The sequence below is a fragment of the Drosophila virilis genome, chromosome 5 (genome assembly GCF_030788295.1).
Source record: "Drosophila virilis strain 15010-1051.87 chromosome 5, Dvir_AGI_RSII-ME, whole genome shotgun sequence".
Classification (NCBI taxonomy): domain Eukaryota; kingdom Metazoa; phylum Arthropoda; class Insecta; order Diptera; family Drosophilidae; genus Drosophila; species Drosophila virilis.
Genome location: NC_091547.1, coordinates 1,744,110 through 1,768,638, shown reverse-complemented (window position 1 = coordinate 1,768,638; position 24,529 = coordinate 1,744,110). Strand labels below are relative to the sequence as shown.

Here is a 24,529-nt window from a genome sequence, read left to right as displayed (position 1 = left end):
TCAGTTGCAGCTGCAGCTGCAGATGCTTTCGCTTTGGCCAAATGTAATTGCCGCAATTTGTTGCAGTTGCAGTTGCAGTCGCTAATAACGTTTATTAAAACCATAACAACACCCCAGCCCCAGCCCGCTTGAGGGCCATTAACAATATGCCAGGCATGGCTGAATGTTGCATGCGGCATATGGCATGTGGCATGTTGCATATGTGTTACGTTGGCAAATTATGCAAATCCTTGTGAAGCACATTAATGACAATTAATCGCTGCAAATTAAACTGATGACAATGCGCCAGATATGCCACAAAGATTTATGCTACCCCTCCTCTCTCTCTCTCTCTCTCTCTTTCTGTCTCGCCCCTCTACGCCCTTTTATGCATAATTAACTGGTAATTTATGAGCTAAGCTATCTCAGCCGGATAGTTGATAAAGTGCTCGCCATTCAAGCGTCCCAAGTCGCGCTCCTCCTGCGCCTGCCGCCGCTCCTCGTGCCGTCCATCCAGGCCTACGCCTATGCGCTCGATAAATTTCGCAGAGCGATATCCATTTTTCTAGAAAAAAAAAACAAAACAACATTCCATTAGATACTCTACATGGCTGGTGTAGCGACTCGCACCTCGTAGTAAATGGAACGCGCCTTTTTGGCCGCCTCCGGGTCAAAGTTCCAATCGGTGCGCACGTGGGTTATGGGCTCGCCGGCGACATTGTTCTGCAGCGTCTCGCTGATGAGACGCAGAATGAATCCATCAGCCGGCTGGCTGTACAACAGCAGCAGGGTGCACTGCAAGCGAAAGAGTATTAGTATAAGGAGTATCAAGAGAAAGAGTATGCTCTTTCTAATCCCACATCAATCAAAGCTGATTGAATGGATTGATGCATGATTTGAGCTTTAAATCAAATCAAACTGTATTTCGATATCAATTCTTATCGATATCATCGAAGCGGCGCAAGTTATCGATAACTGGAATCAAAACTAATCTGCGCGATAAATAGAAGAAGCTACGCTTAAAATTTCAGTGTTGCCCATTTGCTTTAAGTTCGAGGCTTAAAAACAAAGTCTTCTTCGAACTCTGTTACTGCACTTGAAAAAGGTTAATCGAGGTGTGACTGTTTTCATTTTTTATGACCTGCTAAGTCCAGTAAACACTACTCAAGGCACTTGAAACTTTTTTTTGAATATCGCGCCACATTATTTATCCCAGTCTAGCGTTAACTTTCGTTTTCAAGGGCTTGAGTCATGGCTTGAATATTTTGCACAAATGCGACTTGTCTTACACATTAATTTCGGCTCTCTCACTTACCGCAAACGAAAACACAAACAAAAATCTCATTTGCAACATTTTCTGTGGCTTTTGGCGTTTATTTGGTTTATTTTTGATTTCTTGAAGCGCGGCCCGTGCGAGTCACTGGACCATTGATCACTAAAACCGAAACCGAAACCGAAGCCGAAACCGAAGCCGAGAAATCGCGCAGTTGCATAAAACGCAGCCAAGCGCCAACGCAAATATCGCACGAATAACAAGAAATAAAGAAGAAATATCGAAAAAGATACGAAACGAAATACTCGTACATCTTGTTTGGCAAACAAAACAAACGCCGAGAAGTTGCACCGTTATGCGGATGGCAGACAGGGTTGCCAGCTTGGCTACTTTCTGGCTAAATTGTGCTGCTTCAAAATTGATGCTCTTAACAGATTTGACTATGTTAAGTTATGTTATGTTAAGTGATATTATGTTAAGTTACTAATTGCCCATGTTTAGTTTTCGGCTGAAAATGCCATGTTACCATATGCCTGCAAGCTAATTCAGCTATTTCTAGCTATTTTTAACATAGCTCTTAGCTACAGCTGGCAACACTGTTAACTAACAGTTAAGTACTGAGAGCGACAACGCAAGAGTGAGAGCGAGAGCGCGCTTAAATAAATATTCAATAAAGCACAACAAAAGCAACAACAACAACAAATTGAGTTTGGTAAGAAAAGCATATTTAAGCTTTGTTTATCTATGGCCCAATTTATGAATGCAAAGACAATATAACAAATTAGATAAGTCCGCATAATTGGAGCTGCATTGAACCCTGGCTTTGAGCGCGACCTTCAGTTTAAAACTTTAAGTACTCTACAGCAATTATTGTCGCGCATTTATGTGCCTTTTTAATGGCACATTTTAATGGCAGACCAAATTTGTGTTTACGGCAGACGGAACTAAATTGTGGCCAAAGGTTAGTGGCACCTGGCTTAAAAGAAAAACAAATAAAAGACAGTATGAATACGCGTTGCTGTCAAAGAAAGTGCGCCAGACTTCCATAGAGGAAAGAAACTAAAAACAAACAAACAAAAAATAGCACAAGATACAAAGAAAGACAAGACACAAACTGGTTGAACGCATTATCATTGCAGAAGTTACATAATGGCTTCGTCATCATCATCATCATCATCATCATCAAGATCATCATGCAGAGACAGCAAACCAGAAAGAGCCAAAGACAACACTTTAGTAATTTGGCCTCAATTCCGTTACAGCTTTTTGCACTGCACTTTAACAGCTGTGCGACGCCGCTCTCCCAGACTCTCTCTCCCTCGCTCTCGCTCTGGCTCTCTCGCAAAAGCTACGTGCCTGGCTTCACGTCAGCGAATTGAGCTATTAGTTGCGCTTGCCGCTAGAAATGCAGTCAAAAGCTTTTATTAAACTTCCGTCTGTTGTTGCTGCCTTCAAGGAAGCGCCTTAACAGCTGCTTAAGCCCGTGTTATTTAACAGTGTCAGAACTTTCACTTTCATTGAGCGCTGTTAAGAGCGCACGTATTAGATCAGAAGAAGATTTCAAGCAGACTTTGGTTGAGCTTTTATTGGCGCGCAGCTTTTAAGCTTTCGAGCGGACGCTCTGCAACACTCGCTGGCTTCAGACTGGAGTTCAGTTACCAAACAAAACGCGCGCGGTTAACAACACAGGTTTGCGCGTTGCGGCAACAAATTACCGTTAGCGTGAAAAACGTGCCCAGCCAATCAGTTGTTTTGGATATTCACAAAATTTGTGGCGATGGCAAATTTAAATACACTGCTGCTGCCAGTAAGTCTTGAGAGAGCGCGCGTCGTGCATTTCACTTGTCGCTGTTGTTGACCCCATCAATTAACATGGCCAAAGCAATAGTCGCGCTCTGACACAATTTCCGTGTGCCGCCTGCGCGAAAGTCGCACCAAAAAGAAAAGTGCCTGCACGAAAATGTGGCTGGAATTCACAATGAGCATTGATGTTGTTGTTGCTTTGCACTCATTGGTCAGCGCAGCGACACATTTTGAATTGATGTCGCGCCAATGTGATTTGTAATCAGCGCACGACCCTCGCCAGCGAGAGAGAGCGAGAGAGAGAGAGAGAAAGACCTTGAAATGTGCCCATTGCCCAATTCTGCAAACGATCGTTGCGGCTTTTCCGCTCTCTTTCGCTCTCTCTCTCTCTTTCTTGTAGGTTGACCAATTGAAGAGCTTACAAAATGTGTCATAATCTCAAAGCTGCGCTCAGGTTGGCCACTTGTTGTTGCTGTTGTCGCTTTGCATTGCATAATCGTGGCCAATAACCGTTTTTAACTCATGCAAAAGTTGGGCCAAATTACATGTGCATTTATTACAGCTTTTATGTGCCTGACACACTGAACTAATGAGCCGGCTTTACTTAACAATAATTGCAAAACAAAAACTGATTATCTTGCCTTTTCAGCTCATTTTACTAATTGTTGCATTTGTCGCGCACACATCCTACGCTACGGTGCAGCCGCGTGCGCCCAACTTCCAGTACTTTGAACGGTAAGCAATGGCACTCAACACTAATGAAAATCTTATTTATAAACAAATTCTTTGAAATAGGCCCAAATATCGTTATCCGTACTATGATGAGAATGGCAGGGGAAAATTGCTGTATGGCTATGGCGGACCGGATTTATACCAATACAAAACCTATACACCTCTGGAGGGCATACATTAAGCAGCTTTAAATATACATTAACAACTATTTGTTTTAATTCTTAATGAATTGTACTAATTAATTTATAAAAACCTAAACTAAACGCATTTTAAAATAAAACAATTTGCGCGCCAAAGTGGCAGCATTGAAAACTAGATGGCGATGCTTTGCCGTGTTGCTTTAAACGCATTTCAAAATGAAACAATGTGCGCGCCAAGGTGCGAGCATTGAAAACTAGATGGCGATGCACTGCTTTAAACGCATTTCAAAATGAAACAATGTGCGCGCCAAAGTGGATGCATTGAAAACTAGATGGCGATGCACTGCCTTAAACGCATTTCAAAATGAAACAATGTGCGCGCCAAAGTGGCAGCATTGAAAACCAGACGGCGCTGCTTTGCCGTGTTGCTTAAATAGGCGAATGGCACAGTTGAGCTGTGAATGGCACATTTCCAAAGCCAGCGACAAAGAGAAGGCATTTCTTAAATATTATTAACTTGAATTAAAAGGACGTATTAATTGTTTGTAAATATAGATAAAATGTCACGCAAGGAGGCACTGTCACAGTTCATTAATCAAATACACGGCCGACCCGTGGCCGTAAAGCTAAACAACGGCGTGGACTACAGAGGTGGGCAACCCAAATTGTTTGCCGGCAGCTGGAAAAACATATTTCTTGATTAATAATTAATGTTTATAGGCGTTTTGGCCTGCTTGGATGGCTACATGAACATCGCACTGGACCAGACCGAGGAGTACGTCAACGGGCAGCTGAAGAACAAATACGGCGACGCCTTCATCCGCGGCAACAATGTGCTCTACATATCCACACAGAAGCGTCGCGTGTAAAACTAATTAACTTAGATTTATTACATAAATACAACAATCACATCTCGTTTGTCAAAGCTCAGCTCAGCTCGTGCCGTATTCCCTGGGTATGGCGCCAAAGTGGCGCAGCTGGCGCAGCGAGTAGCCGGAGCCGAGCGCCGCGATCAGCCGCTCGCCGCGTCGTCCGAATTTGCGCTCGTACGTGGGGCGCCAGGCGCGTCCGAAGTGCGGATCGAAGGGTATTTCGCTGGGCTGCTGGAAGGGTGAATTGCCCAGAAAGAGGCGCTCAATATAGTCCAGGACGGCCTTCTTCTTCTGGAAGTGCACCAGCAGCGGATGCGCCTCCGGCGAGTCCAGATTCTTGAAGTACTCGAAATTGACCAGATCCACGTTCGAGAAGTCGAAGGTGGCCTGCACCATGCCCAGCTGCAGCACGCACTGTATCCAAAGACAAGGCCAATGTTAATGTGGTGCTTGGTGTGGACGCAGTGCGTCGAGCTAATTGCCACTTACCATTAGGGCGACTGCAATTAAGACGTATTTGCACATGACACTCGCTTCGATTTAGCTAATTGATGTTCCGCCTGGGAGCTGGAGCAGCTTACGCTTTCCCGCACGGCATTCAACTGAATTTGAATTAATTCGGCCACGGCTCTGCGTTGTCCACGTTGTGTGTGGATTGTCAGCGCGATTTGCAATATAATTTCCACTCTTGTCTTTTGTCGTAATCAATGCCATATTACCCAATCCCAATCCGCCTGTACCGCCCGCCCAGCCAAAATGTAAAAAGACAATACGGCCCACCACCTCGGCTAATTAATTGATATGCATGGCGCATGAGCTAAGGGCCTCGCCCCCCGCCCCTCGACGCCAAGCGACGCTTGTGATAACCAGTCCAAGCGTAAAGAGCTGCTGCCGGCCGCCCAAATCAGTCTTCTTTCAGCTAAAAAAAAGTAGCTGAATTTAAATATTTTAAATATCTAAAACTAGCTTAATTATCCTAGGTACAAATTTGGAATAAATAGCTAAATGCGTTAAGCCTTTTAACTGGTTCCGGCTGACAACAGCTCGAAAACAGCTAAATTGACAGCACACAACAAAGTCAGTGCTGCCAATTGCAGCTAAAAAATGAGTAGCTGAATACAGCTAAAACAAGCTAAATTAACGTGCTGCGATAAGTAGCTAAATCGGCTAAACTCTTAAACCGGTTCCGGCTGAAGATATCTCAGAACCAGTTCAAAAGCAGCTAAATTGGCAGCACTGCACAAAATACATTTGTTTCGCCTCACACGCTACAAAGCCAGTTTTCCCAACTGAATACAATATTTGAAATAGCTAAAACAAGCTGAAGTAGCTTGGGTACAAATTCATAACTAAATACGTTAAACTCTTAAACTGGTTCCGGCTGACGGCCTCTCAAAAACAGCTAAATTGGCAGCACTGCACAAAACACTGCATTTGAAAAAAGCGTTCAATTTGAATTTATTTTCGAATATCGTTGTTCTACGCGCTCTCAATAAACGATTGCAAAAAAATAAAACATATTTAGATGAATACAATGCAGAGTTAACTTGTTGAATTTACGTGTAATGGTAGCGTATTGTTGTGTGCTTGTTGCCTGACTATTTTATTATTTATAAAATCACATTCCTATTATTTATAAATATATATATAATGCGTATTATTGCTCGTGATAATTTGCAAATTGAAATTTCGCGCTTTTCAACTTAAATTTTTGTTTTCAGTTAATCATAAAGAATATTCAAAATTACAACAAAAGAGCTGACTTGGGTTAATCGGGCAATTAAAACAATGTGTGTGTGGGTGTGTGTGGGGAGGAGGGGGAGATTTCATAGCGTGTTTTTAGTTGGCCCAAGACAACAATTGCTGCATAACTGGATCATCTGCAATGTACAACAACAAACAGGTTAAACAGTTTACAGGGTATTTACGGAGCCCGCACACTCACCATCATCCTCTGGCTTGGTGGCCGACGCAACGGTTGCCTTTTTCTTTTCCTTGGCCTTCTCGGGCAAATCTTCGGTTGGCGCTTCTGGCAACGTGGGCGTTGGCTCTGGTATGCCAATAATTTCCTTATCAAAGTTCTCCTGCTCCAGTTCATCGAGTTCCCGCTCGAGATCCTCATCATCGAGATCGGCGCCAAAGGCGACCGGATTCGAAATGGCATCAGAAATTTCGCGCGCCACATCCTGTTGCTCGGCAATGTCATCCATCATATCGTGCACCTTGTCCACATCCCTGCAAATCAAACAAAGAGACAGCAAGTCAGGCATACCCGTTTTGGGAAATGCGATACGATATACTCACATGTTCTGGTGCGCGGATTTGAGCGCATCCGCGGCGTTCTTCATGGTGGTCAATACGGCAGTATTCGTGTTGGCGCTCTCCAGAGCCTCGCGCTGCATCTCGATCGTGGAGAGGGTGCCATCGATTTGTTGCAGCTGCTTCTCCAATCGCTTCTTCTTTTTGAGCGCCTGCAGAGCCACTGCAAAAACGTTGCCGAAGACATAAAATAATTAAATACAAATAAACGGAGCGAGACAACTAAAATAAACAAACGAATGAATCCAAAGATGCGATGACAAATTTTGTTACGAGACTTTCTTGCCCAATACGAGAATACGAATCTATGAGTTTTGCAATTGAGTAAATGTTTATATTACGTTCTTATGGTTAGCATAATTATGCGTATATGTCGGGGGTGCGTCCATGGCAGCCAGCGGATGTTTGTATGTAGGAGCGCATAAAGAAAGGCGAAGAAATATATAGAATACTTTTTACTTTAAATTCTAGCACTGGCGTGGCAATGGAATTGTTATATACATATGTTTATTTAAATGCAACAACAACAAAAACAAAAACAAAAGGCAACCGAAAATGAGTCATAAGTTTAATCTCTGATTTGTGGCAGTGTAGGAAATCCCTGATGTTTAGTTAGTATCGAGCACTTACCTCTTTTGTTTTTGGATGCATTTTTTCGTGCTGTATTTAACTCTTCCTCGATTTTGGACTCGAGAAATTCCTGTTTTTTGATCAACATGTTCTCGGTCTCGCGCAGCTTCTGTATCGCCTCGCCCGTCGTTGGGGCCACCTCCTTTTTGGCACCAAACATTTTCCCAAAGAAGCTCATCCTGTTTTTTGTTGTTTTTATGCTTTTTACACGCGCACACAGCACTAATTCTCTATTAAATTAAGTTTTTCCTATTGCGTTCTTCCACAGACGTCGTCTGCTGTTTTTGTCTACAGTGAAGTGTGCGTCATCGTGTTATCGAAAAAGCCTGCAGCCAATAGCACATATGATTTGAAACCGATAGGCAGCATGCAGCCCTGCTGTTAAGCCATTTTATTCGCCAACCCTGGAGCCAATTGCAGAACAGGGCTGTCCGCTGTAATGCATTAAAAACAAAACACATTACGAATTATGGCAAATCGCACAGTTAAAGAGGCGAAAAACGTGCACGGCACCAATCCGCAGTATCTCATCGAGAAGATCATACGTTCACGCATCTATGATTCCAAGTACTGGAAGGAGCAATGCTTTGCACTTACCGCTGAACTGCTGGTGGACAAGGCCATGGAGCTGCGTTTCGTTGGCGGCGTCTACGGCGGCAACATCAAGCCGACCCAGTTCCTGTGCCTCACACTGAAAATGCTGCAAATCCAGCCGGAGAAGGACATTGTTGTGGAGTTCATCAAGAATGAGGAGTTCAAATATGTACGCGCTCTGGGCGCCTTCTATTTGCGCCTCACCGGCGCGGCCATCGACTGCTACAAATATCTCGAACCCCTCTACATAGACAATCGGAAGCTGCGTCGACAAAATCGCGCCGGACAGTTCGAGATCGTCTATATGGACGAGTATATAGATGAGCTGTTGCGCAATGATCGTGTGTGTGACATTATATTGCCGCGCATACAGAAGCGTTCCATACTGGAGGAGAATAATGAACTGGAGCCCAAGGTGTCGGTGCTGGACGAGGATCTGGATGACGAGGTGCCCAGCGAGGATGAGGCCAAAGACTCTGAGGACCAGGAGTCCACTCGCCAGAAGAACAGTTCGACGACTTCAGTGCGACGTCCCCGTCGGGGCCGCTCCAAATCGAAATCGCGCAGTCGAGAGCGGGACAGAGACAGGCGCGGTGCACCGAGCAGCAATGCACGCTCCAGGGACTACTACGATGAACTGGAGGAATATGACCGCCAGCGCAATCGTGTGCGCAACCGGGACACACAGAACCACAGCACCAACTACAACGACGACTACGATCGCCGGCAATCTGGACGCAATGAGAACAGGCGGGACGGAGAACGCGACAGACGAGATAGGGATCGCGAGCGGGAACGAGAACGTGAACGACATGGGGACAGAGAACGCGACCGGAATGGTGAGCGAGAACGGAACGGTGAGCGCGAAAGGAACGGTGAGCGTGAACGTGAACGGGAGCGGGAACGCAGCAGCCGCTATGAGCATCGGGATAGAGATTCACGCAATGAGCGCGAACGTAGACGCTACTAAAATTTGCGCCTAGTTTAATTATTTGCACACCTTTAAGTAAAAACGTAAAGCTCTAAAAACAAATTGTTTTTACTAAGGTTGGGAGGGTTCTGTTGAAAATGAACTAAAACTGGTTCAAAATAAAGCACGCTAAAACGCGACAAGTGGAAACGGCACATTACGCGCCAAGCAGCAGCGATTTACTCAAAATGGCATGGTAAACAAAAACAGCTGTTGCTGCGAATGCAAAGCTTTGTTTTTTAGAAAGTTTGTGAAGCGCTGAATGGGTTAATGTGCACAAGTGAACATAATATTATTAACTAGTATTGGCTGAAGTGTAAACGCAGCAGGGCACAAGCTTCGTTACGCTAAATTACTCACGCACACACCCACACACACATATAAACACTTCGAAAGCGTTAACGTCGCAAATTCTAAAGAGCGCGAACCGTGTCAGTGGCTGATTTGAGCTCGACGCGCAGAGACTGTGAGATAAACGAATTGAATTGTTTTGTTTTAATAACAACGCATCATGATTTGCTAGTTCCTTTGTCTAAACAAATCGAACATCTGTTGTATTGTTATATTGACAACAATTAAATATTTAAAAGCGCACGCTGATGCAATAATATACAATGAGCACCTCACCCCTGGTAAACGATTCCGTGGCTGACGTTGAGCATGAGGAGGCTGCGCCACGCCTACTTGATGCTGCCCGCTCGGAGGCAGACGCCGAGGCGCCAGCCCTGGCAGGACACAACGACTCGGCCCTGGCCGCCAAATGGTTCATACTGGAGCCTGCCGTGTTTCTCATATTCATGGGCCGCAGCTTGATCGGTGCGTAAACTAAATGACAATACCCATTAGTTCGTTATACTGATAGCTCACTGTATGTGTTTTAGGGGCGGTCCTACAGAATCAAATTCTGTACCAAACCTGTGTGACGATCATGCACTACAATGAAACCGACTGCGAGCCGCTGCTGGGCAACGATCGCGGTTCGGAAGCTACAAAAGTAAGTTTAATTAAACACCATAAATTATCTTATATAGTATACGATATACGATACGATATAAGCCCATGTTTACTAAAGCATGGCATCGTAATTATATTTCGTGCACTCGGAACGAAATGTGAGAAAAATCCTATACATATTATATATATTCTTGATCAGTTAGCTTATCTTCCTTGAGGCAGTCAAATATGTGGCAATTCGTCAATTAAAGGAGTCTTACTGTACGAATGGGTTAAACTTCCGGCGATCCGATAATAATATATATTCTCTTCTTCTTATCTCAAAGGGCGTTAGTTATGCGAATTTATTATTCATTCAGATACCCAGATACTCCAATTTATTCATGCGGGCGATTAGCCATACAAAGTGTTTCATTGCCTCCACAAAGCATCATCAAGAAATCAAATCAAAGCAACTATTCGACGATCTATTGTTTGCGTCGAGAGATAAGGCTCGGACACATCTGTAGACATATTGGAATCTGGCACAAAGCTATTGTCCCAGTTTTAAACGGGTGGGGGGAGGTGTGCGGGGCTAATGACGGGCAAGTAAACATTTAAGAATGCATGACTAATTGTTGGGCTTATCGGGAAAATTATCGATCAAGGGATATTTCGGCGTAGCTGTGCCTAATGGAACGCAATGAATCATTTAAGTTGCATGTCAAAACAGTTGTTCCTATAATTGTTATTCACGAATTGTTTACGCTTGCAGAGGCTAGAAATTAAAGTTCAGGGCTATTCGGCGGACATAACAATGGCCATATCGCTCCTGGAGAGCATAATACCCGCCTTCGTCAGCCTCTTTATTGGACCCTGGTCGGATAAATTTGGACGACGTCCCATATTGCTGACAGTCTTCACAGGTTGCCGTTGACAATAAACATGGCAAATCCGTGCATTTTCAATTAATGTTTACTTAAACCTTCCAGGCTACGTGGCCGGCGCTACGATATTGATTGCCATCGGTGAGGTGACCACGTTCCAGAACATCAGTCCCTGGTGGTACCTGCTGCCTTCGGTGCCCTCCGTTTTAAGCGGCGGCGCTTGCGCTTTAATCACTGGCATTTATTGCTACATCTCCGATGTGGCCAAGGAGCGCAAGCGCGCTTTGCGGTGAGTTGAATCCCCACCCTTGCAACTGCTTCGTAATCATCGGGCATATTTTTAGCATGGTGCTGAATGAGGCATCGCTGTGCACCGGCATGATGGTCGGCAATGTGGCCAGCGGTTACATATATGCGGCGACGGATGCGGTCACACTCTTTGGCATTGCCGCCGGCTTTATGTTCCTGGGCCTGCTCTATGTGTACTTCCTTGTTCCGGAGAGTTTGCCGGACGAGGATATGCATCGGGGTTCACGTGTTCGCGAATTCTTTCGCTTCGGTCTGGTCAAGGATCTCGTGCGCACCTGCTTCCTGCCGCGTGCCAACTACGATCGGGCCATTATCTGGCTGACCATGGTGGCGCTGACCATAACCATCTTCAACATGGAGGGCGAGAACACGGTCAATGTGCTGTTCATGCGCGAACAGTTCGACTGGACCATCAAGGACATCAGCCAGTTCAATGCGGCGCGCATTGTTATCCAAATAATTGGCAGCGTGGCCGGCATGATTGTGCTGCGTCGCGTGCTCAAGGTGTCCATCATCAGCATGGCGCTGCTCGCCCTGGCCGCCTGTGTGCTGGAGAGCACAGTGCGCGCCACCGCGCACTATTGGTGGGAAATGTATTTGGGCATGACGCTGGGCATGATGCGCGGCGTCCTGGGACCCATGTGTCGTGCCATACTATCTCATGTGGCGCCGGCAACGGATGTGGGTGAGTAGCTTTCAGAGCCGGATTGAGGATGATACTCTAATGACTAATGATTATTATTAACAGGCAAAATCTTTGCTCTGACCACATCAATGGAAATGGTTTCACCACTCGGCGCTGCGCCGATTTATACGGCTGTTTACAAGGCGACGGTTGCCTACTATCCGGGCGCATTCAACTTCATTAGCGCCGGCCTATTCTTTCTGTGCTACATTCTAATGGCGTAAGTGGTCTACTTGAAATCTATTATCAATTACTTAAATATAAATATCTGTCTTTCCTGCAGCATCATCTTTGGCATACAGAAGTCGATGGGCAGTGCCAGCGCCTATAAGGTCATAGGCAGCTAACCATCTCGTCTCTGCTTGGCTTAGTTCAATTAAAATACCTTAAATATCCGACTTGCTATTTGTGATGCCTAGACAGTTTTTTGTACAGTATATAGAATCAGTTTTTATATCAGTGTGTAAAGTATTATCATGATATTTATCTTTTTTGTTCGAAACCTAATTGTAATTGTTATTGTACATTGTTTTTCAGTCTATTTGTAACTGCCCATCAGAACTGACAATGTAAATACATATAGAGTTTTTATAAACTGAACATATACACATTTAATTTATAGAGAATGACACCAATAATTATACGGAGCAACTAAAATGAAATTAAAAAAAACTGCATTTTCATTTGTATATATGATATAACCCTTATATAGACTTCAAACTGGTTTATATATGCCGAACCATAACCCGAACCAGTTAAGGAGAACTAGTACCAAAACATTATTAGCTTGGGCCTTAATTTCTATATGAAAATCTGCTTTGTACGCGTCAGAAAACAGACATTTAAAATGTGGCCCGCAATTTCTATATGAAAATATTAAATGATTTGCAATATTTTCAGTAGAACGGGCAATCAATTTAAAATTGAATTATTTCATAAAACCAAAGCCTGGCTCACAAGGGGCGAACAGCTAGTTCAAAATCTTATACAAATTTTTGTTTAGCTTGCAACCCTGTCAGTTAAACACACACAATTCAAATGAGCTGTCGATTTAAATAATGTTTATGTGCAGCCCTGGCAGTTAAACACACACAATTCAAATGAACTGTCGATATAAATATTGTAAATGTGCACATTAACCATCAGAACGGAGTTTTGCCGCATAACTAATGGGATCTGTTTGCATTGTTTATTTGTTTTTTAAATTTCAAACTACTCGTTAAGTTTATTTCTTATTAGAGAAACGGCGCTTTGGGCAACCACATCACACACGATTAAATACAATTAGTCATAAATATTAGGCTAATGGGACGTACTACATAAGCGGATCAGATCGGAACGGTTGTTTGTCTTATTTTAGCACCTTGGCGTAGTACTCTTGATGCATAAACTTAATGCGTAGCACACAGCTGCAGAAATGTTTCAACAATTAGCATTAAAGCGTACACAAATCGGCCCAGAATCGGCGCAACTTACCCGATAAATATGAACGACATGAGATACAGGCCCGCGCTCACAAAGTTGAAGAGACCCGGATAATAACCCAGCGAGCACTTGTAGATGAACGTGTAGAGCGGTGCGGCCACTGGAAGCACGAAATCGAAATTAATTAACAATAATTAAGAGCTGGACCTGTAGGCCTTACCGAAAGGTGCAAACGATTGCAAAACATTTTTAATTGAGAAAATTTTTCCTGCAAACCAAAACGAAAGCCAGGCAATAAATAACTAGAAATCGTCAAATCGTACAAATTAATCGAATACTCACCCAAATCTGAGGCAGGTACTATATTTGAGACAATGGTGCGGCACATGGGCCCGCCAATGGACCGAAAGACGCCCAAGACGACGGACAGATACATGTGCCAGGGCTGCGTCGAAAAGCCCCTGGCCATATTCTTGAGTATTTCCGAGGCGAACGCGAGCATCGCCAGTGTGACCACCGACAGGCGAAAAATCTGCGAATATACTTAACCCCTAAGATCATCCCGCATATACTCTATATTGTAATGCCCACCTTGCGCAGTATCAGAAATCCGATCAGTGCACCCACCATGGGCACCAGGTGGCTAACCGTCTCGTAGAATGTGTAATCTCGCACGGACCAATGGAACTTTTCGCGCACAAACAAATACATAACCGTCATGACGCCGTCTGAAAAGAGAAGAAGGTTATTTACTGTATCCGACTAGTCGCTACCCTTTAGCCAGCTTTCAATTGCTGTGCTTCGTTGGAATTGGAATTCAATGTAAGCTTTCTACTTCCTCTCTGTATAGAGATCGGCGGAGTTATGTCAAAACGACATAACTACCCCGAAAACTTTAAATGGTCATATCTAGGCCAAATAAAGCCTGATAGGGGCCAAAAAGGGAGGGGCTAGTCGGGGAGGTCCGTAGAATCCGCCAAGATCGACGGCGAAGTTATGTCGCTTTGAAACGTCATACCTCCATGATTAATTTAGATCGGCGGAGTTATGTCGCTTCAAAACGACATAACTACCCCGAAAACTTTAAATAACTATATCTCGGCCAAATAAAGCCCGATAGGGGCCAAAAAGGGAGGAGCTACTCGGCGAGGTCCGTAGAATCCGCCAAGATCGACGGCGAAGTTATGTCGCTTTGAAACGTCATACCTCCATGATTAATTTAGATCGGCGGAGTTATGTCGCTTCAAAACGACATAACTACCCCCAAAACTTTAAATGGTCATATCTCGGCCAAATAAAGCCTGATAGGGGCCAAAAAGGGAGGGGCTAGTCGGGGAGGTCCGTAGAATCCGCCAAGATCGACGGCGAAGTTATGTCGCTTTGAAACGTCATATCTCCATGATTTTTTTAGATCGGCGGAGTTATGTCGCTTCAAAACGACATAACTACCCCGAAAACTTTAAATGGCTATATCTCGGCCAAATAAAGCCCGATAGGGGCCAAAAAGAGAGGGGCTACTCGGGGAGGTCCGTAGAATCCGCCAAGATCGACGGCGGAGTTATGTCGCTTTGAAACGTCATATCTCCATGATTAATTTAGATCGGCGGAGCTATGTCGCTTCTAAACGACATAACTACCCCGAAAACTATAAATGGTCATATTTCGGCCAAATAAAGCCCGAAAGGGGCCAAAAAAGGAGCAGAAGGTTATTTACTGTATCCGACTAGTCGCTACCCTGTAGCTAGCTTTCAATTGCTGTGCTTCGTTGGAATTGGAATTTAATGTAAGCTTTCTACTTCCTCTCTGTATATACAACAGTTGGTTAGCTATTTTCAAAAGAGTCCTGTTCAACTTACCAAAGACAAAGATGGACAGGCACATGGCCAATGTGACTAGCCAAATAATTGCGCGCGCATGATTCTCGCGCGGCTTGGTGCAGGTGTTAACCATCTCTCGGATGTGTGAAAAGCTGAAGAGGCCAGCCCTTTTGGCATCCGGCTGCTGCTTGGACTGGGCTTGTGCTCTGGCCTTCACCTTGGGCGGCAGCTGTTCCACATATTTCGCCAACAGATCCTCATCGAATGTCATGTTGGGCGTAGCCGGTGTGGGCAGCTGATGTATATGTTTCTTCTGTTCCGCTTCGAAATCGGGATTCATCAAGATGGGCGGACAGTCGATGGACATGCATTCCGGCTGCAGATCAGACGCCGTAATGGGCATCTCCTTCTCGCCGCTGGCCGCGGTTGCGGCAGCCTCTTCGGCCTCCTGCGCATGCCGTATGTGCAGGCTCTCCGGCACAAAGAATATGACAAAGAATGTGCCCAATGTGGTTATGCAACCCGAGATGCCAATGGTCGTGGCCGCATTGGTTGCCGCATAAACGAAACTGGACAACAGCGAGCCGCTTGTGAGCCCAATGAAGAACAGCGACTCCATGAAGATCATGCTGGGATAAAAGACTTTGGATTAGCTTGGACAAAGGCTAGGGCCTTTAAAAGAGCTCTGCAGCGGTTAATTCATTTGCAACATGTTCGAGCTTGAACAGTTCGATCGAGTCGAACGGCTCGAGCTAATTGTTCGTGTCGCGTTATGGCTAACTCTTTGCAGAGCTCTCTGACTTGTAACCTACCGATAAGGCCGCGTCTTGGTATCCGTGATGTCCGAGATGAAGCATAGAGCCGCCACGGAGAATACACAATTGCCGCCGAGCAGAGAATGCGGCACCGCGGCCGCAATATACCACCAGGGATTGATCACGTAATAGCTGGACAGCTCGCAAATGGCAGAAGTGACCAGAAACGAGAGGGCAAAACCTAAACAGACTATTCAATTACACTGCACACACATAGTATATACGTATATAGTTGGTATGTACCTATCATCGATACTGTGAGCAGCGGCTTGCGTCCATAATGATCTGACCAGGAACCAATAAAGAGGCCACAAAAAGCGGGAACAATGCTCTCCAGCAGCGTGCGCGATAGAAATAGATTTGCCACATATGGCTGCAGTTCCGTTTCAATTGCCTGTAAAATAATACGATATAGTACCTAATATACCTAAAGACAGTGTTGCCAAAAAAATAGCTGAATTAGCTTGCTGAGCACAGATTATAGCTGAATGCTTCTTAAAACAAGCTAAACGTAGCTAAATAAGCTTGCTAAAAATAGCTGAATTTGCTAGCTGAGCAGAAACTGTAGCTGCATTCAATATTAAATCTAGCTGTAAGTAGCTGAATAAACTTGCTGAATACTAAATATAGCTGAATGCAAGCCCAATTAACTTGCAGTTACAATTTGTGGCTAAAAATAGCTAAATGAACCTGCTAAACACATGTGGGCTAACTCTGTTTACATTTTTAACTACTTTTTGGCTAGTAATTAGATGAATTGTTAACGCGTCTTATAGATTAGAGCATTTGGATGTGCGAACCTTTATCTCGGCGCTGGCATTTTTATCATCCAGCAATTTGCAGTCGCTGACATTGTAGCGAAAGATCACCGTGCAGGTCTGGTAGATGATCTGGTTCCTCAGGATGGTATCTGGGGAAAAACACTGCGGAATAGCAAATGCATACAGATAATGCTAATTCGAGGCACTTACTGGACAATGTGAGCGAAAATAAGAGCATAAAGACGACCGGTTCGATGTAGAACATATGAAAGATGCGATGCCATTGGAAACTGCGAAGACGCTTCAGTGTCAAGATGTGCGCGACTTTTTCGACCATTTTGAGCAGCTTTAAGAATTCTAATTGTTAATCGCAAGTCGCGAATCAAATACTGGTTTTATATTGTTTGCAAGTTCAACGGATTCAAGACCTCAGCCAATTCCGCGTAGTTACATTATATGTTTATTAATTAGTTGCTGGCAAAACTTTAAACAATGGCAAGAGGCGCACACAAAAAGCAACTTATCACAATGAGCACGTCACAGCCTAATTCAAATTACGTATACGCTATATATGCACTTATATACATTTATACACTTATATGCAAGCATTAACTGTCATATCGGGCTGGATGCTTGGCCGTTTAATATGAAGCCCGGCGCCTTTTTCGACTGCGACAATTATTTACAATTGGAGTTGGATTCTCGAAATGAGCCTCTAACGTTAAGTCCGAGCGTTTATATATGCGGCCACAAAGGTAAAACAAAAAACAAAAAACAAAAAACGGAAGGAAAACCCACGTCAAATAGAACTAAAACTAAAGCCGCACAGAAATATTCCACAACACTTGTTCATCAAAAATCCAATGTTCTAGTTGTAGATTTTCGATATATGCACACGTATATATATATATATATATATATATATGTGTATATATATTTGTATATCGCGTGTAAGCCGATGTCTGTTGTTGGTCAGAAAAATTCCGTTCCCGACTATTGAGTTATAGTTGGGTCTGTTGTTGGACCCCGAACAGCAGCTTGATACGGCGACGGCAACGTTTCCGATTCGTTTAAATTCGATTTCACTGCGTTGACGGCTTAAATAAGTTTTTTTTTTTTTTTTTTGATTTTTTTTCGGTGACTGAGCTGAGACTCCCCGCCGTCCCGCCTTATCACCTGCAGCACCTGTGGCTTGTCTAGGCCCAGAAACTGTGCTAAGCCTCAGTTTGTTTGTTTCGTTTTCTTACTGCCAGTTCGTGCAGTTCGCACGCGCCAAAGCCAAGGCCCGCAGGAGGGTTCCATCGAAAACAAAACTCTTAACAAATGGCATTTAACAACGACTAATGCTGACTGGTTAGATTAAAAACAACTGCTTTTAACAATATATATACATACATATTATATAAATAAATGTCCAATCGTAGCTGAAACAGGCCGTGCTAGGGGTAGCATCTAGATAATTAATCAAATGTCGAACCGAACATGCTCGCATTATTCTTTTAAATCAAGGGTGCAAAAATAAAAAAAAATGTGACATCTAATTTAAAATTAGCAAATGAAATTAGCGCTCAATTTAACATGAAGTTAACACCACTCATTCTGCTGGGAAGTTTATTTATTTGTGTTTATTATATTTATATTTATTTGTTTTCATGCCCATCCATCCATATATATATATACATATATATGTATGTGTATTGGAAGAGTTTGTCAAGTGACTGCGCACACGCCGTTGCCTGGAAATTAACAGAGGAGCAGCCCGTCGAAGCGTGCTGTTATATTAACCCATAGCTGAGGTCGAATCGAAAATTGTTTAGTTATATTTCGAATTTTTTTAAATTATTGTAAAATATGGCAAATGGCAAGCGCAATTACACACGTTATTTGCCGGTGTGTTCGCTTTTTTATGGTACCAAATGCTGATCAATAAAAACCCCCCTTGAAGTGCACAGCTAGACTTCACACATTGGTTGGTGCTTATTTTTTTTGTTTTGTTTATAATGTGCAAATACGTAAATAGATATTTGTATTTGGCATATTAGCCAATTTGTATAATTGATGTGCGAATTTGCCGAATGACTGGCGAATTAAGCTCTTTCTTTTCTTTTTTGCTTAATATCAGTTTTATGGCTGAGATATCACTTGAAAATGGGTTCGTAGTGTGCGGGATGCGTGGCTTTCTTGCGCCAGACAACGCTGAAAGTAATAAACAAGAACGATTATTTAGCATAGTAATATTTGCATAAATCTTTTAACAAATTGGACACGCACAGCAGCAAAATAATCGCGAGTCCAAATAAATTGGCGCTGATCAGATTGAACAAGCCCGGCGCACTGCTCAATGTGAGCGTGTAAAATATTATATACAGTGTGGATGAGGCGAACGGGGAGAGCGTTTGCAGTACGCTGAGCATCGCAAAGACTTTGCCTAAATAGAGAAAGAAAAGATACAAATGTAGCTTAAAGATACTTTTCAAACGAACGAAAAGAATGATACAAATATAGCTCAAAGATACATTTCGAACGAACGAAAGAAAAGATACATTTTAGAGGAACGAAAGAGAAGATACAAATGTAGCTCAAAGATACAGTTAAGCAAATCTAAGAAGAGATACTGAAAAGATAACTGAACGAAAGAAAAGATACAAATGTAGCGCGAAGATACATTTCAAATGAATCAAAGAAAAGATACAAATGTATCTGAAAGATAGATCTTAAGAGAAGAAAAGAAAAGATACATTTTAAACGAACGAAAGATACAAATGTAGCTAACAGATACATTTCAATCGATCGAGTGATGAGCCACAAATGTACCTCAAAGATTAATTTTAATAGATTTACGCACCGCGCTCCTCGCCTGGCAACAGGTTAGTTATCATGGTGCGGCACATGGGATTCACCAGAGATTTGAATATGCCCAAGCCAATGGCCAGATAGATTTGCCAGTCGACGAAGGCGAACGCTTTCATCAGACTGCTCGCCGCATGACTCAGCAGCGAGATGAGGGCCAGCCACAGAATTGCCGACTTGCTGCACTGCAATGGCAACAACAAATATTATCTTAAGATATGTATATATATAATTAATATCATTTGTAAATCCCACCTGGCGCAGCGACCATAGAAACAATATGCCGCCGGAACCAGCCACGGCTGGCACCAAAATGCTCACCGACTCGTAGCTTGTAAACTCGCGCACCGTCCAATGGAACTTGGCACGCATAAACATATAGAACACCGAGTTGCTGCCATCTGAAATAAAATAAATCGGTTTACGGGCCACAAGAGCCCTTTTGGAGGCGCAAGGCCCCGAAAATGCGAGGCTCGAGCTAAGTCGAGCTCGTTTCGAACTCGAACATGTTGCTAACTCGAGCAGCTCGAACTTCGTTTGAGCGTATGTCGTCGGTCCAGATAAATCCTTTTTTCACTCACCAGATACAAATGCCGTCAGCAGCAAAACACACATGAGCAGTACTAGTATGGAGCGATCCTTGTGCTCGCGTGTTCTCGCGCTGCTTCGCCACAAATCCAGCAGCACAAATCCCTCGGACAACTGCCGCTGGGTCAGACTCTCGGGCAGCAGGGCGGCCACCAGGAATAGGGCAAATAATATGGCACAGGCCGATATGACAAAGATGATGTAAGCATTAGTCGCCTCGTAAACGTAGCCAGAGGCAAAGCTGCCCAACAGCAAGCCCACATAGATGCACAGCTCGTAGGCGATCATTCTGTTTGGCAGAGCACACATATTTATATGCATATAATGTACCGGTAAAGGGCTTATTACCTGTAGGATCTCATTTTGCCCGTGGAGACGTCGCCTATGAAGCAAACCGCGGCCACGGAGTAAGTCACGCTGCTGCCCAGCAGCGAGAGTGGAATTATGGTGATCACATAGAACCAAGGACTGACCAGGCCGTTGAGCTGCATGGCCAGATAGGCAATGCAAGCGGAAAGTATATACTGGAGAGCATAGCCTGAAAGAAAGATTGAAAATAAATTCATAACAAGGGTGAAGAGGCCCTACAAGGGAGAAGAAAAGGCATCTCTGCCGCTTTTATAATCTGTGATCGATATTTATCAATTTTGGGATAACAAACAGACAGACTCACCCAAATAGGAAGCCAGCAACAGGGGCTTGCGTCCATAACGATCCGACAGGGCGCCCACGAACAAGCCACAAAAGGCTGGAACAATGCACTCGACGATCTTGATGGTCAGGAATACGCGCGCCGCATATGGCTGGACCTCGGCTTCAATACGTTTGGTCTCATTGCTGGCGTTTTTGGTGCCCAACAGGCTGCAGACCGCTTCCGGGTAACCAAACCCCGCCGTGCAGCTCTGATAGATAATTTGAGATTTCAATATGGTTGCTGAAATATACGAATAATATGCTTTAACATGTTTAGCCTGGACATCTTGCGCAACCCACATGAGAAATTGTAGGCGAAGAGCAGAATTAGAATCAGCGGCTCCAAGAGAAAAGTTCTTGGCTGAGCACATGGATTGGCAGCTGGTTCGATTGGCGCCATGTTCTGCTCGTTGCCCATTGCAGCTACTATGGATTCGTCGTGGCTATCGAGGCTGGACTCACTGGAACTGCTGCTGGGAGTGCTGAGACCCGTTTCCGGGTCATGGCTGTGCCGACTGGATTTTGCGACGAGCTGCTCATGTGCGTGCGGTGCCTCGTCCATAATAAGTTTGCAACTGAGACTTGCGGCCAATTGTCGCCCGTTCAGATTGAGTCGAAAATGGTATAGCTCGCAGATAAAATATCGTCATTTGTGGGGGTTTTCATTAGGACTACAACAAAGCTGGTGAGTATATAAACACACACACAATAATATTGTTGAGTCAGCAGCATGCCGCACGACCAAGCTTGTGTTTTACTTATAGAACGTGCCTTATCTTAGCTCAAGTTAGTTGATTTCAATGCCCTTAACTAACATTTTTTAATCTGTTAACTTAACTATTTCTTTAACTTATGAAGTTAAACATGAGCAGCGATCGGATTTTAGCTGGCTATAATATTATAATATTTTAAATATTTTTTTTTACATTATTATTATTATTTTTATATAAAATCTTCGCGCTTTTTGGGCAATAATTACATTTCTCTGTTAACTTTTTTATTTAAGCATTGCGTATTTTGAATATGAAATTCAAATATTTTTCCGTTATTTAGTATTCTTTGCAAATTTAATACTCTTAAATGCCCGCGCGATAAAATACCAAATTCGATAAATATGCAAGTTATCGATTTTGAATTAGGCTAATCGCCGAGGAACTAACTTGAGCACACTTTCAACAAATGGAAGACAAGAGGGAGCTGCGATCCTTGCTTCTGGCAACCAAAACAGGAAAACAACTTTCGGAATATCATATTAAATTGCTGCAAAAGCAAAATATCAGCACAGCAGAAGAATTTATTGATGCAGACAATGTGCACACGATCTTGGCGCTCGCCAGCGACACAACCGAGGAAATTAAGCGGGAACTGTTGAATTTATATGTGGGCAGGATTAAGTTTAAGACACTCTACCAGTCGCAGCCCATAAACTACTCAACAGGCATAGAGGAGTGGGTGAAAGCAGTTGGTTTTGTTTAACCGTCAATTAAGATTGGACTTACTTGCAGCTTAGACAAATTGCTGGACTCCATTGGACAACCCTTTCGTCCAGGCCGTGTTTGGGAGCTCATCGGCGATAATGATGTGGGCAAAACCGAATTGTTACACACACTGGCTGTAAATTTCGTTTGCAAATATGGAGAGCAGCAGCAGGTGCTGTTTGTGGACACCAACTTGGACTTTGATAGCGAACGCTTGGAGGAGATTTTGTTGGAAAGGAAACAACTGAGCGAGGCAGCTATAGACAGATCTTTGGATGCGATTAATGTTGTGCAAGCAACCACAGCTGAATCTTTGATTGCAGCACTGGCAGCTCTACTCGAGAAGCTAGCCAGTCCCAATGCCAAATTTGAGGCCGTCTCGCGCATAAAAGTGGTCCTCATTGATTCCCTCACAGCCTGTTACATCTTATATCGCAGCAGTTATGGACGCAACAAGGGACGTAGATTCCTAACAGAGTTGGCGATGATTATACGAAAGCTGGCTGTACAGCACGGCATTGCTTTTATCATAGGCAACATGACGTTCTCCCCGGACGATGAGAGTAAGTATTTCCTTAGGCAAGACTATTTCAACGTTTAAATTTATATATGTACATCTATTACGTGATTGTTCGCAGCCAACGACATGGGCGAGGATGAGGATGTAGACAACGAAGGGGGTTCGACCCAAAAAAGCACAGATGCACAAGAGGACTGCAGCTTCTTGGGTGACTATTGGTGCTCGGTCTGCACGCTGACTTTGGTCCTGGAGCTGCCGGATGAGTCCCACTGCGACGGCGACGGGCTGCGGCTGCTCAAGGTGCTTAATAATAACTTCGGCATTAGCGACGGCAGCTGCTTGTTGCGCATCACAGACGCCGGCGTCATTTGAACTTAGTTGGGCGGACGACGTGCTCCAGTGGCCAGGTGTTGTTGCTGGTAAGATTTCATCACGCGTTTGCCAGGTTCTATGCCGTCGCTCAGACCGGGCCGCTTGCGTTTATTGTTGCCACTCGATGATTGCGGCGTAAATGTAGGCGCTACTGTCTCCACTTTTGTCTCATTACCAGCTAAGGCTTCCACGCTTAAATCCGAGTCGTGTGCATACTGGCAGCTGGTGCCAAAACGGCAGCGTCCTTTTCTATAATTCCAGCATATTTTGCGGCCATTTTTGAGCTGTAAATGTGCATCGTTGTTCACCATTTTGACGTGCCGCTCCAAGGAAGCCGTTTTATGCAGTTCCGCCTCCAGAAATGGATTGCTGAATACATCACCGGTCCGTTTGGCTGCCGCATTGTCCAGCGCAGCGCTCGCACTTGGCAACTTTGGGTGTTTCTGTGCAGGAGGCGGGCTGCAATTAGTCGTCTTATAAATATATGTTAAAATTTGATAGATTCTTTAATTACCTTTCTGACTTGTTTGTTTGTTCTTTTTCGGACTCATTGCTGCTGCTTTCTGCGTCAGATTTAGATGAATCGCTATAATCAGCGACAAGCGACATTGTTTACGTTTTTATCAACAATAATCAGTGTGACCGCAGTGCTCGGATGGTAAAAAGTAAAATACCAAACGGAAAATATACTAAACTGCTGTACAGCACTGTGCGATACTTAAAATTGTTTTAAAGATGTTAAATAAAATTAAGTTACAATAATAAACTTTTTACACACACACAAAGTAGCTTACAAAAGATATTTTCAGAACATATTCGTTTCATTTTTAATGAGTCCGTTTTAATTCATAATACATACGTTTAATCACTTTATGCATGCTTTAGTTAAGGTGTATATGCATGTATGGTATGTATATATATATATATATGTGTGTGTGTGTGTGTGTATGTATATTCGCTAATTACTATTTATACAATTTATATAAATATAAAAAATTAAACGTTTCCATAGACTTTGTTACAAATTTGTTAATATGTTTGCTGATAGCCACGCCTCCGCTCTTCACACACAATGCAGGATGTG

The 24,529-nt window shown here is 43.7% G+C and overlaps 11 protein-coding genes across 12 annotated transcripts; 5 read left to right on the top strand and 6 right to left on the bottom strand.

Annotated features, from left to right (window-relative positions):
- Window positions 1-66: 66 nt before the first annotated feature.
- LOC6635885 (uncharacterized) lies at window positions 67-1,453 on the bottom strand. Its single transcript, XM_002059374.4, has 3 exons — window positions 1,295-1,453; window positions 610-774; window positions 67-544 (listed from the first exon to the last, which is right to left on the bottom strand). Exons 1-3 carry the CDS (start codon window positions 1,331-1,333, stop codon window positions 395-397), a joined length of 354 nt encoding a protein of 117 aa, XP_002059410.2. The 5' UTR covers window positions 1,334-1,453; the 3' UTR covers window positions 67-394.
- A 1,445-nt stretch (window positions 1,454-2,898) lies between these two features.
- On the top strand, window positions 2,899-4,102 carry LOC116651023 (uncharacterized). Its single transcript, XM_032436596.2, has 3 exons — window positions 2,899-3,059; window positions 3,705-3,790; window positions 3,851-4,102. Exons 1-3 carry the CDS (start codon window positions 3,030-3,032, stop codon window positions 3,966-3,968), a joined length of 234 nt encoding a protein of 77 aa, XP_032292487.1. The 5' UTR covers window positions 2,899-3,029; the 3' UTR covers window positions 3,969-4,102.
- A 285-nt stretch (window positions 4,103-4,387) lies between these two features.
- LOC6635886 (U6 snRNA-associated Sm-like protein LSm6) lies at window positions 4,388-4,857 on the top strand. Its single transcript, XM_002059375.4, has 2 exons — window positions 4,388-4,578; window positions 4,648-4,857. Exons 1-2 carry the CDS (start codon window positions 4,488-4,490, stop codon window positions 4,794-4,796), a joined length of 240 nt encoding a protein of 79 aa, XP_002059411.1. The 5' UTR covers window positions 4,388-4,487; the 3' UTR covers window positions 4,797-4,857.
- Window positions 4,666-6,232, bottom strand: LOC26531467 (uncharacterized). Its single transcript, XM_015168895.3, has 2 exons — window positions 5,289-6,232; window positions 4,666-5,213 (listed from the first exon to the last, which is right to left on the bottom strand). Exons 1-2 carry the CDS (start codon window positions 5,322-5,324, stop codon window positions 4,860-4,862), a joined length of 390 nt encoding a protein of 129 aa, XP_015024381.1. The 5' UTR covers window positions 5,325-6,232; the 3' UTR covers window positions 4,666-4,859.
- Window positions 6,233-6,354: 122 nt separating this feature from the next.
- On the bottom strand, window positions 6,355-8,053 carry shrb (charged multivesicular body protein shrub). Its single transcript, XM_002059373.4, has 4 exons — window positions 7,749-8,053; window positions 7,104-7,281; window positions 6,745-7,034; window positions 6,355-6,679 (listed from the first exon to the last, which is right to left on the bottom strand). The coding sequence occupies exons 1-4, from the start codon at window positions 7,924-7,926 to the stop codon at window positions 6,639-6,641; spliced, it is 687 nt and encodes a 228-aa protein (XP_002059409.1). The 5' UTR covers window positions 7,927-8,053; the 3' UTR covers window positions 6,355-6,638.
- Window positions 8,054-8,151: 98 nt separating this feature from the next.
- Prp38 (pre-mRNA processing factor 38) lies at window positions 8,152-9,385 on the top strand. Its single transcript, XM_032435870.2, has one exon. It carries the CDS (start codon window positions 8,218-8,220, stop codon window positions 9,310-9,312), a length of 1,095 nt encoding a protein of 364 aa, XP_032291761.1. The 5' UTR covers window positions 8,152-8,217; the 3' UTR covers window positions 9,313-9,385.
- A 176-nt stretch (window positions 9,386-9,561) lies between these two features.
- LOC116650891 (probable peptidoglycan muropeptide transporter SLC46) lies at window positions 9,562-12,726 on the top strand. Its single transcript, XM_032435869.2, has 7 exons — window positions 9,562-10,128; window positions 10,194-10,306; window positions 11,021-11,171; window positions 11,238-11,421; window positions 11,477-12,126; window positions 12,190-12,346; window positions 12,410-12,726. The coding sequence occupies exons 1-7, from the start codon at window positions 9,927-9,929 to the stop codon at window positions 12,471-12,473; spliced, it is 1,521 nt and encodes a 506-aa protein (XP_032291760.1). The 5' UTR covers window positions 9,562-9,926; the 3' UTR covers window positions 12,474-12,726.
- A 518-nt stretch (window positions 12,727-13,244) lies between these two features.
- Window positions 13,245-17,842, bottom strand: LOC6635977 (probable peptidoglycan muropeptide transporter SLC46). The gene is made up of 10 exons (XM_032436742.2): window positions 17,155-17,842; window positions 16,984-17,093; window positions 16,427-16,577; window positions 16,181-16,364; window positions 15,408-15,997; window positions 14,143-14,279; window positions 13,894-14,083; window positions 13,772-13,819; window positions 13,603-13,711; window positions 13,245-13,535 (listed from the first exon to the last, which is right to left on the bottom strand). Exons 1-10 carry the CDS (start codon window positions 17,279-17,281, stop codon window positions 13,478-13,480), a joined length of 1,704 nt encoding a protein of 567 aa, XP_032292633.1. The 5' UTR covers window positions 17,282-17,842; the 3' UTR covers window positions 13,245-13,477.
- A 693-nt stretch (window positions 17,843-18,535) lies between these two features.
- Window positions 18,536-21,698, bottom strand: LOC6635976 (probable peptidoglycan muropeptide transporter SLC46). The gene is made up of 8 exons (XM_002059369.4): window positions 21,376-21,698; window positions 21,056-21,316; window positions 20,731-20,920; window positions 20,376-20,671; window positions 20,050-20,195; window positions 19,790-19,979; window positions 19,216-19,372; window positions 18,536-19,140 (listed from the first exon to the last, which is right to left on the bottom strand). The coding sequence occupies exons 1-8, from the start codon at window positions 21,635-21,637 to the stop codon at window positions 19,083-19,085; spliced, it is 1,560 nt and encodes a 519-aa protein (XP_002059405.1). The 5' UTR covers window positions 21,638-21,698; the 3' UTR covers window positions 18,536-19,082.
- A 531-nt stretch (window positions 21,699-22,229) lies between these two features.
- On the top strand, window positions 22,230-24,522 carry Rad51D (Rad51 recombinase D). 2 transcript variants are annotated; one of them, XM_002059368.4, is made up of 4 exons: window positions 22,230-22,523; window positions 22,581-23,116; window positions 23,192-23,492; window positions 24,018-24,522. In XM_002059368.4, the coding sequence occupies exons 1-3, from the start codon at window positions 22,255-22,257 to the stop codon at window positions 23,443-23,445; spliced, it is 1,059 nt and encodes a 352-aa protein (XP_002059404.1). In that variant the 5' UTR covers window positions 22,230-22,254; the 3' UTR covers window positions 23,446-23,492; window positions 24,018-24,522. The 2 variants fall into 2 exon arrangements, with proteins under 2 accessions (XP_002059404.1, XP_070066661.1); XM_070210560.1 differs by lacking the exon at window positions 24,018-24,522 and having other exon boundaries at window positions 23,192-23,955.
- LOC6635974 (uncharacterized) lies at window positions 23,140-24,091 on the bottom strand. Its single transcript, XM_002059367.4, has 2 exons — window positions 23,960-24,091; window positions 23,140-23,904 (listed from the first exon to the last, which is right to left on the bottom strand). Exons 1-2 carry the CDS (start codon window positions 24,052-24,054, stop codon window positions 23,448-23,450), a joined length of 552 nt encoding a protein of 183 aa, XP_002059403.1. The 5' UTR covers window positions 24,055-24,091; the 3' UTR covers window positions 23,140-23,447.
- Window positions 24,523-24,529: the final 7 nt, after the last annotated feature.

Bases quoted from the DNA above. Each gene is read 5' to 3' on its own strand.
- LOC116651023 (XM_032436596.2), top strand. From the start codon at position 3,030: ATGGCAAATTTAAATACACTGCTGCTGCCA. The intron at 3,060-3,704 runs GTAAGTCTTGAG...TTGCCTTTTCAG, and splicing joins TAAATACACTGCTGCTGCCA to CTCATTTTACTAATTGTTGC. The intron at 3,791-3,850 runs GTAAGCAATGGC...TCTTTGAAATAG, and splicing joins AACTTCCAGTACTTTGAACG to GCCCAAATATCGTTATCCGT.
- LOC6635885 (XM_002059374.4), bottom strand. From the start codon at position 1,333: ATGTTGCAAATGAGATTTTTGTTTGTGTTTTCGTTTGCG. The intron at 775-1,294 runs GTAAGTGAGAGA...TTTCGCTTGCAG, and splicing joins TGTTTGTGTTTTCGTTTGCG to TGCACCCTGCTGCTGTTGTA. The intron at 545-609 runs GTGCGAGTCGCT...TTTTTTTTCTAG, and splicing joins CGCGTTCCATTTACTACGAG to AAAAATGGATATCGCTCTGC.
- shrb (XM_002059373.4), bottom strand. From the start codon at position 7,926: ATGAGCTTCTTTGGGAAAATGTTTGGTGCCAAAAAGGAGGTGGCCCCA. The intron at 7,282-7,748 runs GTAAGTGCTCGA...ACGTTTTTGCAG, and splicing joins TGCATCCAAAAACAAAAGAG to TGGCTCTGCAGGCGCTCAAA. The intron at 6,680-6,744 runs GTGAGTGTGCGG...TGTACATTGCAG, and splicing joins CACCAAGCCAGAGGATGATG to ATGATCCAGTTATGCAGCAA.
- LOC6635886 (XM_002059375.4), top strand. From the start codon at position 4,488: ATGTCACGCAAGGAGGCACTGTCACAGTTCATTAATCAAATACACGGC. The intron at 4,579-4,647 runs GTGGGCAACCCA...TAATGTTTATAG, and splicing joins CAACGGCGTGGACTACAGAG to GCGTTTTGGCCTGCTTGGAT.
- Prp38 (XM_032435870.2), top strand. From the start codon at position 8,218: ATGGCAAATCGCACAGTTAAAGAGGCGAAAAACGTGCACGGCACCAAT.
- LOC6635977 (XM_032436742.2), bottom strand. From the start codon at position 17,281: ATGGTCGAAAAAGTCGCGCACATCTTGACACTGAAGCGTCTTCGCAGT. The intron at 17,094-17,154 runs GTAAGTGCCTCG...GTTTTTCCCCAG, and splicing joins ATTTTCGCTCACATTGTCCA to ATACCATCCTGAGGAACCAG. The intron at 13,536-13,602 runs GTAAGTTGCGCC...ACATTTCTGCAG, and splicing joins ATGTCGTTCATATTTATCGG to CTGTGTGCTACGCATTAAGT.
- Rad51D (XM_002059368.4), top strand. From the start codon at position 22,255: ATGGAAGACAAGAGGGAGCTGCGATCCTTGCTTCTGGCAACCAAAACA. The intron at 22,524-22,580 runs GTGGGTGAAAGC...ACTTACTTGCAG, and splicing joins TACTCAACAGGCATAGAGGA to CTTAGACAAATTGCTGGACT. The intron at 23,117-23,191 runs GTAAGTATTTCC...GATTGTTCGCAG, and splicing joins GTTCTCCCCGGACGATGAGA to CCAACGACATGGGCGAGGAT.
- LOC6635974 (XM_002059367.4), bottom strand. From the start codon at position 24,054: ATGTCGCTTGTCGCTGATTATAGCGATTCATCTAAATCTGACGCAGAA. The intron at 23,905-23,959 runs GTAATTAAAGAA...GACTAATTGCAG, and splicing joins CAAACAAACAAGTCAGAAAG to CCCGCCTCCTGCACAGAAAC.
- LOC116650891 (XM_032435869.2), top strand. From the start codon at position 9,927: ATGAGCACCTCACCCCTGGTAAACGATTCCGTGGCTGACGTTGAGCAT. The intron at 10,307-11,020 runs GTAAGTTTAATT...TTACGCTTGCAG, and splicing joins GCGGTTCGGAAGCTACAAAA to AGGCTAGAAATTAAAGTTCA. The intron at 11,422-11,476 runs GTGAGTTGAATC...GCATATTTTTAG, and splicing joins GAGCGCAAGCGCGCTTTGCG to CATGGTGCTGAATGAGGCAT.
- LOC6635976 (XM_002059369.4), bottom strand. From the start codon at position 21,637: ATGGACGAGGCACCGCACGCACATGAGCAGCTCGTCGCAAAATCCAGT. The intron at 19,980-20,049 runs GTGGGATTTACA...TTGCCATTGCAG, and splicing joins TTCTATGGTCGCTGCGCCAG to TGCAGCAAGTCGGCAATTCT. The intron at 19,373-19,789 runs GTGCGTAAATCT...TTCTCTATTTAG, and splicing joins GTTGCCAGGCGAGGAGCGCG to GCAAAGTCTTTGCGATGCTC.
- LOC26531467 (XM_015168895.3), bottom strand. From the start codon at position 5,324: ATGTGCAAATACGTCTTAATTGCAGTCGCCCTAATG. The intron at 5,214-5,288 runs GTAAGTGGCAAT...CTTTGGATACAG, and splicing joins TAATTGCAGTCGCCCTAATG to TGCGTGCTGCAGCTGGGCAT.